Source organism: Bacillus rossius, chromosome 1, assembly GCF_032445375.1.
Source record: "Bacillus rossius redtenbacheri isolate Brsri chromosome 1, Brsri_v3, whole genome shotgun sequence".
NCBI lineage: Eukaryota > Metazoa > Arthropoda > Insecta > Phasmatodea > Bacillidae > Bacillus > Bacillus rossius.
The window spans coordinates 14,006,202-14,023,275 of record NC_086330.1 but is presented as its reverse complement, the minus strand read 5'-3'; the positions used below and the strand labels follow the sequence as shown (position 1 = coordinate 14,023,275).

General features: G+C 39.7%; 1 protein-coding gene across 1 annotated transcript in view; it reads right to left on the bottom strand.

Annotated features, from left to right (window-relative positions):
* LOC134532506 (calcium/calmodulin-dependent protein kinase type IV-like) overlaps positions 1 to 17,074 on the bottom strand; it is a 164,500-nt gene that overhangs the window by 130,671 nt on the left and 16,755 nt on the right. The window contains exon 2 of the mRNA XM_063368967.1: positions 11,852 to 11,981. Within this exon, the coding sequence (XP_063225037.1) occupies positions 11,852 to 11,979 (128 nt within the window). The 5' untranslated portion in view covers positions 11,980 to 11,981. The remainder of the gene's footprint in view (positions 1 to 11,851; positions 11,982 to 17,074) is intronic.

Below are 17,074 nucleotides of genomic sequence, written 5' to 3'. Positions count from 1 at the left end.
CGGTCGCCATTAAAATGGAAAAACCCGTGGTGAGGGTATACCTTGTTGCAGTCTAGTAGGTACAGACCTGCAAAATTCGCGGATTCATTCGGTGATACGCTAGAATTCAAACACATATACCTCTTAGATATTTTTGCTATTAGCTTACTGTTCATCTGGACGAATCTCAACCAGTTATAAACCCTCAACCAAAGAAGGATCGAATCACAGACAAACCAGCTGAGACGACTTACAAGTCGGCAGCCAATGAACTTTCGTTATTTGCCCGAGTGTACAGGGAGGGGTATGTGCAGTCTATCCTGAAGGTCATCGAAACCGCGAATTTTGCAGGTCTCTAGTTATTAGTAGAGACCGAAAAAATTCGCGGATTCATTTCGTGATAGGCTAAAATTCAAACATGTGAACAATTCTGCTGGTTCTGCTATTGGCTCGCAGTTTAACTGGATCTCTCTGGGCAAATGACAGACTATTGACCAAAGAAGCCTCGAATCACAAGCTACCCAGTGGAGACGCCTCACACGTTAGCACCCAATGAACACGCGTGTTTTTCTTGAGAAATGCAGAGGATAATGGAGGATATCCTAGAGGTCATTGAATCCGCGAATTTTTCAGGTCTCTACGCATGAGTCCCCACCTTAACAGATGAACAAATGTATGCCGAACACTAGTTGATACAGAAGAGCTAGTTGAAACGGAAGAGCAAATATACTTTTTAGAAGACTCCCGAAATGAATAAAAGAACATCATAGAGTTAACATTGCAGATATAGCATAGAGTGAGGTATTTTGAAGCGTGTGCGGCCTCCACACTTCTAAAACAAATAGTCAAACGAGTGTGCAGCTGTTACTTTGTCGAAATCTCATGCGTGGAGTGGCGGAACGACAGGTTCGTGTGAGTAACGGAACACGACCTACGTGCCGAGGTATGTATTTACTGGCGCAGGCCGATTTTGATGACTCTTGCATCAGACTATTTACTAGGGGCATGCATATTTCGCGGAAAGATTCCAAGACTAGCTGAAAGTCAAAACAATGTAGCACCGTCTGTGTTCCGTGATTGGGTGAGTTTCTTTCAGATACATGTCGACTGTTACAGCACCAATCACATGAAGTCAGTACGGAATCAAACGCGTCCTGAGTGGCTCGGTCAAACAAGGCGACGACTTCTCTCGCAGACGGCCCCCAATCAGAAGGAAATTAACAACTGGTGCGGGTATACCTTGTTGCAGTCTAGTAGACGTTCAGGTTTTTCCGCGAAAAATGCCTGCCCTTACAATTTACCCGTAAGAGATAGTTTATTTGGTTCCCAGATAGAATGCGAAACAATGTATTTTCTTTCCACATTCATGGTTGGAAGAAATACAGCATGTCCATAAAACAATGTCCTACTTTCAATGGTACCTATATTACAACAGTTTAATTTAGACTATTTACAATAAATCTTAAATCTAATCAAAAGAAAACTAACCTAGTTTTTCTTATAAATGTTAAATATATGTAATGGAAGCAATAGCCTCTTCAATTCTGTGTCTCAACTCTGGAAAATCATCAGGTAGTGGCGGAACGTAGAAACGATATTTTATAAATCCTCAAAGGAAAAATAATCGCATGGCGTTATGTCAGTTGAATGTGGAGGCCAGCAAAAAAGAGTCCTGTCGTCTCGACTGTTACGACCAATCCGGGACTTCGACGTTCTACCACACTCGTGCAAAGAGATTCCAGTGAGAAGGGGCTCCATCTTGTTGCCAAATAAAGTTTACAGGTTCGCCCTCTACTTATTGGGGAAAGATCCATTCAGGAGTCATCATTTTGCGTAGGTGGCGCTGCAAGCGAAAAAACAACAAAAACTGTTTGAGTTAACTCTTTAATTGTGACTTTGAACCAACTCTGAACTCTACAACACTTACAGTAAATACTATTTAAATTTACAACTGGTACATACTATTGCGGACATACTGCATTCTCTATATACCTATTACGTAGTTGTTTTCGGGCGAATCTTAGACTGTCTATAACACAACAGGTCAGCTCGCATTGGCTTAGTAAAGTGCGTAAAGAGCTTCTCTCTCCGAAAAGAGCAGTAAGGAAAAACATCCCGGTAGCTTAAACAATGTGCATTGAAGTTTAACAGTAAAATCTTCTCGCAATTTTCCTATGATACTTAAGTATGAAATATGTATAAAGAATGATAATTTCAATTATAATTGTTCTCATGGGGGGGAGGGGGAACCTACATTGCCTTTTTATCTGGTTCCCTTTATTAAACTTATTTACTGCGAGCATAACTTGACAAACTGGTTTTATTTGCTGGCGATTTTCTTCGCTAGAAACAAGATATACCAGGTAGCATCAAAGCGGCTGTGCAGTAATTGCTTGCAAGAAAGCGGTTAATAATTAAGCTGTGCCATTATTGTTATCTTCGTGTTTTATCGCGGCTTCAAGGCAAGACTGCAGAACCAGACTTTCTTGTTTACCGCCGGTATTTTTTGAACCAAAGGAATTAATCTTACTGTGATGTATTCGTACCCATATTGTAAAAACCACGTTCTTCATAGAAGAAAAATGAAATGTCAAAACATAATTTTAACCTAGAACTGTGAATTTATTCCACCTCTAATACGGAAATTGCGTTGATGTTATACACTGGTCAAAATCATTAGAGGATGAGACAAAAAATAGTTAGATGATTATATCAGATTTAATGCAGATTTTTTGGACATTTGCCATTGCAGTTTTGCATTGTTTGTCATGGAAAAATTCTTAAAATAAAAAATATGACGAGAATAAAATTCACAGAAAACAAGAATGAATCGGCTGATGTCGGACAAACAGAACCAATGATAAATACTAAACATGTATTATGGATATAACAACGACGACAGTATGGACAAAAAAAATGTTCAACATATAAATATCATACAGCACAATAATTCCGTTGAAGGAACTTAGTCTTGGAAAAAATAATATAACAACACGGACGAAACACAGTGGGCTAACAACGACCAGACAGATTAAATGCAGGCAGACAACAAAACCTGGACAATGCAGTAAACATATAAACACAGCGATGAAGATAAACAAGTAGGTTGTACTGTTACATCGTTCAATTTTCCAGCACATAATTATTATATTCGTTATTTTCAATATTTACACTGTTTTGACCGTTTATTTAATAATACTATTATGTTCTATGCTTAGAGAAAGCCGTATCTATCTCATGTAACCTCTAGGTTAAGGCAGGCCTTGCTAGGTCAACAATGCTGCTGGCATGTCCATTGTAAAACCATAATATTAGCGTGAATTTTCAGCTTCTGTAATATATCACATTTATGTTAACTTTTATATTTATAAATAGTTATTATTAATCTAATGAATATTTGCACAATAATTGTTTTTGTTAACAGTCCTGTTTGTCTGTTGTGAAATTAACCGTTGTTGTAAGTTTGAAGTATCAGCCAATCAGAGGCCATTTTTTTTTAGGACCCAGACGCTTACGGGCGTAAATGAGAGTAAAAATAGGAACGTTTTTGACGGCGTCCCTTGGGAGACGCGATCTAGACTAATCCAAGAAATTAACTTATATTAGCTGCATTAGACCATCCAAGTCTAAGAGATGGTGTTTTAACGACGTAGTATAAATATATGTAAATAAGGAAGGGCTTATTCTGACGGATAAAGCAATTAGGAGTGCAAAAAGGTATGTGTTACAGTCCTGTACGCGTACTAACAAAATTTTTTTAAGCCCTGACTCCAAAATAAATTGGACTGTGTAATTAGTCCACCACCCCGTAGCAAAATAAATAGACTGAAAACGTTATCTATTGGTTGAATTCAAATGACTATTGGGCTTAAAAATTAATTCTCCAAGGTAAATATATTACACCCAGACGTTAACTGGGAGGGGACTTTCGTGCTAAAGACTATCTTTTTTTTTTTGACTGAGCGAAGCAGAGGCATAATTAAAAATCAGAAAATAAGTTGTAATTTTACATCTAGTAATTATTTTATATATAAAATAATTTCGACATTAGGTCATGCGTGTGAATTTGCGTGAGAGAACGAACATGAACTGAATGGACCGTTGAGTAAACTTGTGCGCAACCTAATTCCTGTTGTTTCTTAATTTTATTGTCCCTAAAGAGGAGTTCATTGCTAAACTATATTGTCATATGGATGCATAAATATGGGATGCTCACTATTGAAATTGTAATCATTTGTTCCCGCACAACCCATAATTCTTATTTTCTATTATTGAATAAATTTGATCGTTTATTAGTTTTATGTTATTTTTTTTTTTATTTGAAATAAGTAGTGTTGCAAAGTTGTATGTATATATTTAAACTATATCTGTGTCGAAACTCATGGTACACGGATACTTATAAGGGAATTGACAGAAATTGCAACCAACAAGCAGAGACTAACAAAACTGCAAGTACACGAACAGATATACACACCGGTCAAGAAAACTTCCTTACAGAAAACTAACTCACAAGGTATAAAATGGGCAATACAACGAAGATAGCACTGACTAACACAGAAGATTTCCAATGAGGAAGAACGTATATACGTTTAAAGAGCGTATGGTTAGAGACCAGAAAAATTCGCGGATTCATTTCGTGATAGGCTAAAATTCAAACATGTGAACAATTCTGCTGGTTCTGCTCTTGGCTCGCAGTTTAACTGGATCTCTCTGGGCAAATGACAGACTATTGACCAAAGAAGCCTCGAATCACAAGCTACCCAGCGGAGACGCCTCACAAGTTAGCACCCAATGAACACGCATGTTTGCTTGAGAAATGCAAAGGTTAATGGAGGCTATCCCAGAGGTCATTGAATCCGCGAATTTTTTAGGTCTCTACGTATAGTTATACCAGATCCTTTAACAGCGACTGGTTGCAGTAAGATGTGCTGACAGGTACAGAAGGACACGAGACGGGACACGGTGTCAGCGGGACAACACACAAAACAAGCACGAGCACTACAACGGTCCTACGGTACGGTGTGAGGTCTCTCCGAACAGCAGGTGCTGCCATACACCTTCATGGCGTGGACTCGAAGAGTAGGGACCGGAAAGTTTCGCGGGTTCAATGACCGGCAGGATGAACTCCATAGTTCTACGTACACTCGGTCAAATGTCACCCACTCATTGGTTGCTGTCTTGTGAGACGTCCCAACGTAGCAGCCTGTGATTCGATACAGCTTTGGTTGAGTGTTTCTCATTGGCCCAGAGTCATCCAGGTGAGTTGAGAGCCAATAGCAGAGGCAGCACTGGGGTATAACTATTTGTATTTTAGCCTATCACGAATTTTTTCGGTCTCTATCGATGGGTTGTTGGGAGACAAGTTGACGCTCTGCTCCAAGGCATTTGCCCTCTCCGCGCGGGTTGTGGGGGGCACTGGTACAGCCACAATGCGCCCGTCCTGGTACACACCAGCACACCAGGTGTGCTCAGTTGGATTAGACGCTGCTTGTAGTTCATCTTGTCTGAGACCCTAACTATGTGTGTCGAATCTCCTACTTATTTTGACCTGTGTATCTGTGTATTTATGCGTCCCAGCGTAAACGTTTCAGAGAGTCGGCGAGGCGATGAAGTAGTCTTTTTTTGCTGCTGGATTGTCCCCTGGCCTCGTCACAGAGGAGGTGACCACGGCGTGACTATAGGCGCGGTGAAACCGCAGTGGCTTGCCGCTGCCTTCCCGTGAGTGGCGGCGAACCCAGGGTTGGAAAAGAAACAGCTAAATTTTTATTATTCTAGTTACTTTAGTCCTCAGAATGTTCAGATGAAAGCCACGCAACATTCTGCTTTCTGCCAATCATTTTGAACCAGAAAAGTATTTCTTACTAGTTTCCCACATTGTCCCTGTTCCAATATTTGGTATAATTAAGCAGTTTCACAGGCTTTGCTTTTTCGGGATGAATTCAGACACTGCAAACGCACAGCCATGCCTCACGCCTCATACGAGACCTCTGTCGTGAGCCGGCGTGCGTCAGACTGCCCTTCGGAGCTCGAGGTCAACATGAGGCAGGCGTCACACGGAAAACCTCAGCATCTCACGAGATTCCAGGTCACACGGCAAACCCCAGCATCTCACGAGATTCCAGGTCACACGACAAACCCCAGCATCTCACGAGATTCCAGGTCACACGACAAACCCCAGCATCTCACGAGATTCCAGGTCACAGACAAACCCCAGCATCTCACTAGATTCCAGGTAACACGACAAACCCCTGCATCTCACGAGATTCCAGGCAGAACAGTAGGAATGGACATACTGAAGAAGCCTCTCCGTCTTCTCTCTCACTTCTCTCTCTTCTCTTTCTCTCTCTCTCTCTTCTCTCACTCTCTCTAGATCTGTCTCTCCGTGACCTTGAGCTACTGAGCCGATGTTGAAAGTAGCGGTCTGTTCGGGAGATATACTGAACAGGTTGGCTGATGTCATTCAGGTGCGGTATTAATACCATAATCCTGCACAGCATCTCACACGTCGCTACACGCGGGGGGTAGGGGGGGAAGCGCCGCTTTCAACCTCCAAGTCGAGCGATATGATCTCGATTAGTGCGTGCGTAATTGCACTTAAACACGACTGCAGGGTGGAACAGTTAAACTCGATTATTTCCAACTAGGCAAGATCAAATCTTAAGTGTTCGGTCACGGGAAAGCCATCACTAAACATCATGTATCGGATTAATTACATCACTTTTGCCGATTTTATCTTTGAGCTTACTGTAGGTTTTTTTTTTTTTTTTGCTTTGATGTAGAATAATTCAATTTGAAGAATAAGACAATGTATTTAAAAAAACACTTCTACACATTACAATAAAATAATTTATTTTTTCATGCATTTAAATACGATTATGCAGCATATTCGAAACGCCGCACTAGAATATAAAGTTGCAATAAATTGAACATTGGCCTATTACTTTTCAAGCTTATCTTTTAAAGAAGACTTATGTATTAACACTTTTTTTTCCATTTTTTATCGTTGTATCCAGTTAATGTATGTTTATATATATATATATATATATATATATATGTTTTGCTTAGAGTGGTTTTTTTTCTTGTCCGTATTAAATTATCTACAAAAATCAAATCTAATCTTTTCGTTCTTTTATACTTTGACCGGACATTTATTTGAAAGTAAAATTTCAACCGTATAAGGACAAGTAATGCGTATACTTCGTATAGACTATGCACTGTAGGCATATCTGCGAGCGGGTCGTAAAGTAAAGTTGCACACGAGAAGCAAGATGCGCTGTTACAAATCTGCGGTCCCAACACCAAACAAAGAACTGCCCGGAACGTGTGTTCAGGCAAACACGGCTCGCACTATCTTGAGGTTGTACGGCTTTATACATACGTCTCGGTGTCAAGTGTTTCGCGTGTCGTGATGTGCTGTGTCAAAATACGTGTTTCCTTTTTAATAGCGCGCAAAAGCACGTTTCACCGGTACGGCCGTTCACTTCGGCAAGTGGTAGGCCAATGACGGGATCATGCGCAGCGGACGAGGACCAGTCTACCCGCCTGGCGTCAATGGTCTCGCGGCGACTGTCCGACCAGCACTGGGCAGTCTGTGGCTTCGGTTCCAGTCGTCAGAACTCCGGGAAAAGTATGGTCAAATTATTTAACGTGTTCATCTTCCGCCGTCAACTTTCCTTTAAGCTGCCTGCTAAGAACAATTTAATACTTACAACATATTTTGGGTCGTTACCGCAACGCCGAACGTACAATAATGCCGAATACCATAACGCCGAATGCCAAATTGACCGCAACGCCGATAGCTAGAAAACTTCTGTGTACCACAACGCTGAAATACAGTAACTCCGAAAAATGTTGCTGCGGGGTTAGAGGGGGGGGGGGGGGGGGGCGGCCACAGGAGCATAATGAAAAACAACAGAATGAATTTGTGTGTGTTTCTTAAATGTATTTTAACGCCGAAATACCACAACCTAACCTAGGCTAGCTTAACCTAGCCTAACCTAACCTAACCTAACCACCTTTGTGGCAGTCCTGTAATAACATTTTTCGGCGTTAATGTATTTCGGCGTTGTGGTGATTCGGCGTTGTGGTACACAGCAGTTTTCTGGCTGTCGGCGTTGTAGTCAATTTGACATTCGGCGTTATAGTTATTGTACGTTCGGCGTTGTGGTATTTCGGCGTTGTGGTGCGTCCCCATATTTTCCTACGAGCCATCATTCGAGGACGTTGAATCACAAACTTGTTTTCACGTTCGTCGTTCTGAAGGCTTGTCTGATACTACCAAGCGCTGGGATTCAAATCCTCTAACGGATCAAAGCATTTGATTTCCGGCGATTGCAAACTCTCTGTAACTATGAGGTTGTAAGGCGCCCGTTGAAAAAATGATAAATATAATAAACACTTTAATCTGTGCTATTAACAGATAATTTTAGCAGCAAGAAATTGAGTGACCACAAAAGAAGAATATAATATAAAAATTCAAAAGTGCGTAATTACAACAAAAAAAATTGTTAAAAAACTTTCGGAAACATCAACATATATACATAAAAGACAAAAATACCAGCGGGGTTTTAATAAAACTTTAAACATCAAATATATAAGTATATTCAAAAACTAAAAAAAAAAAATTGGGAAAGGGCATAAGTACAAAATTTAATATATGATTAAAAAATTCCCAGTGAAGCAAACTTAGATTTCCAAACAGGGAAAAAATTTCACCGTTTTTCGTTTACAGTAAACATTTATGAAATATTAGCCTTTTTAGTATGTATAAGCATAGTTAATCGTAAAGCGCCTAAAACGCCCATTGAAAAAGATGAATATAACAAACACTTTAATTTAATAACTAAGGCGTGACCACTTATGTATCTGTATTTCAATTGTTACTCTATTGTTACACTTCCATTATTCTATTATATACACACATCTTATGGAGTAGACTAGTATCTGTGCTTCGTGATAGGATGATACGCTTGTCTCCAAGGTTTACATATACATAGGGACCGGAAAAATTCGCGGATTCAATGACCTCTACGATAGCCTCCATTATCCTCTGCATTTCTCAAGTAAACACGCGTGTTCACTGGGTACTAAATTGTGAAACGTCTCCACTGGGTAGCTTGTGATTCGACGCTTCTTTGGTCGATAGTCTCTCATTGGCCCAGAGAGTTCCAGTTAAACTGCGAGCCAATAGCAGAACCAGCAGAAATGTACACAAGTTTGAATTTCAGCCTATCACGAAATTAATCCGTTAATTTTTCCGGTCTCTACATATACAGAATGCTGCCCAAACTCACTTCTTGTCTCGGATCAGAAGCGCCGACCACGGACTATACAGTAGTAGTAGATCATGTAAGCTCTGAACTCCTCACTTGAGTCGTCAGAAACTTGCGCTACGTCCGTTGCGTTGACGAGGTTATAGAATCTCACAGCAATGCAGTAACTGTTTGACATTTTATTACTAGAGACCTGAAAAATTCGCGGGTTCATTTCGTGTTTTGCTCAAATCTAATAATTATACTTTAGTGCTGCTTCTGCAATTGGTTTACTGTTAATCTAGAGAACTGAGGGCCAATTAGAGACCCTCACTCATAGAAGTGTCGAATCACAGACCACCCAATCGAGACGTCTCACAAGTCAGCAGCCAATGAACAGTTGGCATTTGACCGAGAGTCTAGAAGATATTGGAGTCTATCCTGAAGGTCATTGAACCCGCGAATTTTTCCGGTCCTATTTATTACTAGTGAATTATATAAACATGCTCTGCATCAAAATATCACTTTGCATTGGACAGTTTTAACAAATGGATGAGTCTGTCTGTGAGATACAATTTGTGAACAAACGCACGTGGCATTGTTTTGTGTTTGGTAGCATATGTAGCCTATATGTAGAGACCTGCAAAATTCGCGGATTCATTCGGTGATAGGCTAGAATTCAAACACATATACCTCTTAGATAATTTTGTTATTGACTTACTGTTCATCTGGACGAATATCAACCAGTTATAAACCCTCAGCCATAGAAGGATCGAATCACAGACAAACCAGCTAAGACGACTTAAAGGTCAGCAGCCAAAAAACTTGCGTTATTTGCCCGAGTGTACAGGGGTATGTGCCATCGAAACCGCGAATTTTGCAGGTTAATTATTTTTTAATCAAAATATTTTATCCAACTTAAAAATTATTTGCTCTTTAAAAAGATTACATTTTGACGTGACAACGTCTAATAAATCGATGAACGCTGGCTGCACGCACGAAAAAGTGTCCCGTTACGCTGTGTCCCGTTACGCTCATTGTACGCTTGCGCCGCATCTATCTCTCTTCCACTCGATTGGAACAACCATCGATTTGACTTTTTCGAGGCACATTAAACTTGAAACACTCCCATTCGTTTCCTACTTTTCCTATCATCGTCCTATCCTTAACAGAATAACACAGATTGGAAGGAGTTAAATAGCAAACATGTATAAAAGTTATAGTTAAAATAATCTCTTCGTTAAAGTAATAAACATTTTTGAATTAATGAGTGCAAATAAAAGTAAATTTATCAATTAAATTGTAGATTTCATTTCACTCCTTTATATCCATACAAAATAGTGATAATTCAATAAAAATTACTCAATTTTATTCATAAAAGTATGCAATCATTTCATCAATGTTTTGTTATGACGTCACGTTAAACTATCGTCCGTAAATGGACTTTACAGACAACCAATTTTTTTTGTTTGGTTTTTTGTTTGTAATTTTTCAGTTATTTATTTTTATTGTTTGTTATAGTTTCGTTTTGATTATCTGGATAATTTAGTGAATAATACATCACGTAGCATAAAGAAACTATTATCACTTACACACAAGCTTCATTTCGTGGACGTTAAATTTCCTGAAAAACTTACTGTGATGGTGTTGTTGTTTAAAGATAATAATAATAATAATTGAATATAGCAGTTATGAAGGAACATCGAACGCCAATGATGAAGTCACGCGTATACTTAAAAATTGTAGTTAACCAACGGACTTTTCAACGGAGAAGGCGCCTCAAATAAATCAAGAGTTTCCATCAACAAGATATCAGTGGAAACTGCAAAGTTTTGTGAGTCGTTACAAGCAGGGCAAACATGCGAGTGGAAGAAGGAACAAACAGTCTTTGCCGAACCATTTGTTTGGTTTTGTCAGTATACTCCGTGTTCAAAGAAAACGCAACTCAAGGCACGGAAATTTAACGAAGACGTCAAGATCTTTGGCTGAAGGCGAAGTGTTCCCAACAGCGCAGAAGACGAGACTTAATGGCCGTTTTAGGCGCTTTTAATATCAACTATGTTTATACATATTAAAAAGGCTTATATCTCATAAATTTTTACTGTAAACGAAAAACTGTGAAAAATGGTTCCATTTTAGAAAATCCAAGTTTGCTTCACTGGGAATATTTTGATCTTATTTTGAATTTTGTACCTATTCCCTTAGCTAATATATATATATTTTTTTAATTTTGAACATGCTGCTATCTTTGGGGTTTATAGCTTTATTAAAAAAAAAAAGTTGGTATTTTTTTTCTTTGGCATGCCAGAAAGATTTTTTGGAAGTTTTTTTTTTTTTTTAAAAAATTACGCCCTTTTGAAATTTTATATGAAATTCTTCTTTTGTGGTCACTCAATTTCTTGCTGCCAAAAATCATCGGTTAATAGCGTGGATTGAAGTGTTTATATTATATTTATCTTTTTTTTTTCAACGGGCGCCTTACAACCTTCTGGTCGCCGAGAGAGTTTGCAATCGCCGGTATAAACAAGTGCTTCGATCCTTGGTTTTGTAGCGGGGATTTGGGAAAGGGATCTGGAGTGCGTCCGCGCCGTGGCGTGGGGGGGGGGGGGGGGGGGACTCACCGGCCGATGACGTCTCCCAGGATGTATTCGTCCTCCAGGACTCGGTGCCGGTTGCTGTCGGCGATCCAGCGCTCCAGCGGCGAGCCTTCCAGCTCCAGCCGCAGTCTGCTGCCCGGGGCCTCCACCATGCCTGCGCCACCACACACACACGCGTCACTCAGAACAATCATAACAGGAGACCCGTGAATTTCGCGGATTCATTTAGTGTTATGCTAAAATTCAAATAATTACACCTTAGTGCTGCTTCTGTCATTGGTTCTCTGTTAATCTGGAGAACTGAGGGCCAATTAGAGACCCTCACTCATAGAAATGTCGATTCACAGGCCACCCAGTTGAGACGACTCGCAAGTCAACAGCCAATGAACAGTTGGCATTTTCCCGAGTGTGTAGAGTATATTGGAGTCTATCCTGGAGGTCATTGAATCCGCGAATTTCACGGGTCTCTAATCATAACGTAGAATTCTCGAAAAAATATCCACATAACCAGGGCCGGTGCAAGGTAAATTGGCGCCCTAGGCGAAAAACCTTTATACCCCCCCCCCCCCTTCCGGGCCGGACACCCCAAAAAAAAATTTTCCTTGCCTCAAAATAAATCACGTAAACCTAAGATTTTGTCAACAATCAAATGTAAGCAGACTTTTTTTTTTGTTTTTTTTTTTACTTTTTTACTTATTACAAATCATAAATAGGTCACCGTGGACTTTAGATAATTACTTATATCAATATAAACATTCCAAACTGTTAAAAAAATCAATTTTCATCTAGTTTCAATAATCGTTAAACATATTATATCAGCTGTTATGTGTCGTGCTGCGCTGCGCCCAGCTACTTAGCGCCCTAGGCGGTTGCCTTATTCGCCTGTATGGACGCGCCGGCCCTGCACATAACATAGAACTGTCATAAGTAGGGACCGGAAAAATTCGCGGGTTCAATGACCTGCAGGATGAACTCCATAGTTCTACGTACACTCGGTCGAATGTCACCCACTCATTGGTTGCTGTCTTGTGAGACGTCCCAACGTAAAAGCCTGTGATTCGTATAAAGCTTTGGTCGGGTGTTTCTTATTGGCCCAGAGTCATCCAGGTGAGTTTTGAGCCAATGGCAGAGGCAGCACTGAAGTATAACTATTTGTATTTTAGCCTATCGCGAAATGAATTCGCGAATTTTTCCGGTCTCTAGCCATAAGTTATAAACACATAACGCAGAAATACACAACTTAGAAAATTAGAAATCATATTTTAGAAACACACCACTTAGAAATCATAACTAAGAACACTCAACTTAGAACTTCCATAGCTTAGAAACACGTAACTTAGAAAAACGCAACTTAGAACTACTATAACTTAGAAATACGTAACTTAGAACTCAACTTAGAAAACACGTAACTTAAAATCACACAACACCGAACTTCACAACTTAAGATCGTCACAATATAGAAACACGCAACTTAGAACTGGTATGACTTAAGAAAATTCTCTCTTGTGTGTTTCTAAGTTATGTGTTCACAGTTGTGTGTTTCTGAGTTATGACAGCAACCACCTGCGCCGACTACATGCAGGGCAAGGGCGTATCCAGCTCCCAACTGAAGATGAGGGATTCAACCTCTTTCATGGGGAGGATGGTCCACGCCCACGGTGCCTTGCAATCAAAAAAAATTACTAAACAAACAACATCAAGTATATTGGCTTTCGAGGTTGTGCCGCGTCCAAATGTTGGGTTTTAACAACGTTTCATCGATTTGGTTTATTTCCCAACACGGTTAATGAACACCACTTTATCACTACAAACTAGTTTTCGCAGTAATACTGGGTTCGGATTCTTACCCGGACATTTATGCTTCATGGTGTCTCAGTACCAATCATAACTAAACCGTTCCCTTAATAACTTTCAAGTACTAACTGCGCACATTAGCAAGCATAATAACACAAAACAGAGTCAGGTTATTGAATATTCGATTTTATTGTTTTTGGTTTGAAAAGAAATATGCTTGAATGAAACATAAATTAAAATATTAAATTAAGCGCCAATTTCCGTAAGAAATTTTCAGTATTATCTCGAAAAACGTATTTCACTTATGCAATAAATTTGACAAAGTTACAATACAATATATTTCGTGTAGTATTAAAATCTATTTCTCAGCACCTGCTTTCCAAAGGAATCTTTTATAAAAGCACAGAAAATATTTTTTTTCTATAAATCTTGATAATGCCTGGGGCAATGCAGAGCGAAACGTCGGCACAACCCAACACTTGGACGTGACTCGAACTAGAAAGCAAACACAGTTTATTAGACATTGGCCGCGAAATCTTGAAACATAGCCTACTTTAAATGAAAGAATTAAATATTATTTTTAAAAAAAAATTCTTTCAAAAGGTTGAAAATCAAGTTAACCTGGATTTTTTTTCCAAGCGCCTTTAGAAAATAAAACCATTATTTAACTAAGTTAAATTTAAAGTATTGTATCGAATACTGTGGGTGGTGTGGAAGAATAAGAAAGGTTCGTGGAACCAGTAGCCACGGTTGGGGTGTGGATGTTTCTGCTGTGAATGTGAACCTATGAGTAGAGACCTGAAAAATTCGCGAGTTCATTTCGCGATGGACTGACATACAAAAAAGTATACCTTCGTACAGCTTCTGCGATTGGCCCACATTTTATCTGGAGAATTCGGGCCAATGGAAAATCTTAAACCAAGAAAGTGCCGAATCATGGAAAAATTGGTTAAGACGTCTCACGAATCAGCAGCCAATGAACAGTTGGCATTTGCCCGAGTGTGTAGAGGATAGTGGAGTCTATCCTAGAGGTCAATGAACCCGCGAGTTTTGCAGGTCTCTACCTATGAGGTTCTGAGGTTATGACAGAGCGATGAGGGAATGAACGGGTGAAGGACACGGCGGTTCACCGGGAAACCACAGACTAACGGCAACATCAACCACGTTTCCTGCTTGTGTAAACCCGGGTGTGACCTCGTCAGGAGTCAAACCCTCAGCGTCATGTGGTGGGAGGCGAGTGGGCCGACCATTCCTTGTGATTTGTGAACAGACATAACGTGTGGTGATTAAATTAGCGATGTGTAGAGACCGGAAAAATTCGCGAATTAACTTCGCGATAGGCTAAAATACAAATAATTATACCTCAGTGCTGCCTCTGCCATTGGCTCACAACTCACCTGGATGACTCTGGGCCAATGAGAAACACCCAACCAAAGCTGTATCGAATCACAGGCTGCTACGCTGGAACGTCTCACAAGACAGCAGCCAATGAGTGGGTGGCATTAGACAAAGTGTACGTAGAACTATGTAGTTCATCCTGGAGGTCATTGAACCCGCGAATTTTTCCGGTCCCGAGTGATGTCAGTAGCAGTAGCAAATGAAACTGCATATAAATTATTTGGGCTATCCTTACGAACTCGTTTTCCCCACTCATAAAATTTGGTGTCAGAAGTGAAATAGACCTAAGGGAGCGTTCAAGTATTACGTAACGAATTTGGGGGGGAGGGGGGGGGGGTCTTGTAAAACGTTACGATGCGTTACGGGGGAGGGAGGGGGGTTTGACCTACGCGTTACGTCACATTGTATTTTTTTTTTTTTTTTAACCCTTCAGAACGGTCGCGTAGAGACAGATTCTTTCAAGCATTTTTTAAAACTTTTTTTTTTTTTTCAAAATTTCAAATGGCATAATAACTTAATTTTTTTTTACCTTCACAAAATTGCTTCTGCTTGCTTTACAGGATTAATGAATATTGTTTTTTTAACACCAAATGTATATATATATATATACATACACACACACATACATATATATATATATATATCAACATATATATATATCAACAGCTGTGATAGTTTTTCTCGTCACTCCAGTAAAGTAGTTAAAACAAAAACATACCGCTATTCGGATGGCTTCGTTATGCTTCGGTTGTCAACCTAGACTCCAATCGCCATATTAGAAATTATATAGGTATTGATATTCAAAATACACTGTTTTCTATGTGTGAGATTTTCTCTCATCAAAACAGTAAAGTTGTGGTACGAAAGACGATTGGTCTGAAAGGTTAATAAAAAAAATCTAGTGAATTAAAATCTCCCAAGTTGGCAACCCATTTCGTTTATTTTTTACGGGGGATTCCCGATTGAATTGTTCTTATTTTGTTCTCCCAAGATGGCAACCCTTTTCGTTTATGTGATCCAAGCACTCGACCGACTGTATGAAAATTGACAACTACGATGTTTCGGCGGAATATAGAAACCCTGAAGATAGCTTGCAGGATTCAGCAGAACCTAATATGGCGTGGTATAGCGCTCACGTACGTGAATCACAATATTTCTTGCAAATTATTAAATGCGTGGATGAATCCTGCTGTTCCCACTTGAAGAGTGCATTAAAATCTGTCTTTCCAGAAACTTTCCTGCTGCCACCCTGCCCAATCCTTCAATCCGCAAACAAGTTCGCGGTACCTAGTCAGATAGATAGAGGATCATGCAAGTTTTCGCCACTTCTTGTGAGGTTGTCTGTTGATCTGTCGCCTGCTCTAGAAGGGTTCAAGCAGATGCCTTACGATTTATTTTGCCCATCAGTACAATCCGACCTAAATAACCGAATATGTTCAACCTGTGAGGTTTATTTTACATCCCACAAGAGTGTGCAAATGCACAATCGTTACATGCATGGCAAGACTGCCCAAGACCTTCGTGAAAGTTGAGTACGGCCACAGCGACTTGCTGCAAGAAGGGCAAATGAGCTTCTCTGCATTGTGCGTCGCTGTGAAACATCGTCTGAGGATGCCGATTGGCTCGACGAAGACGAAGTTGATGCAAGCGGGTTAACAATTACGGAACCCTCTTCGTCTGCTCTCCGGATGCCAGTAATGAAATAATCTGAGTGGCTGGCAAACCCATGGACAGAGGAGCAGTAAAACTCCAATTGAATTGTTTTTTTACAATCTACTTATTTTAATTATGACTAATTTTATTTTAAATGTTTTTCGTTTTCGTTTTCGTTCAATCGTATTCTTAAATACGATTATATTTTGACAAATATATTTTATTGCAGTTAGTTTTATGTTTGTAATTGTATTGCCAAAGGTAAAAATAATTATTAGAAATAAAATTTGTTATTTGATTTTAATAGCTTTATTAGTAAAACGCTAAAATAGGAGAATGCATGAGAAGAACAATGGCGGATAAAGCAAAAAGTGTGTAATGACAGAGCCAAGTCAGGAAAAC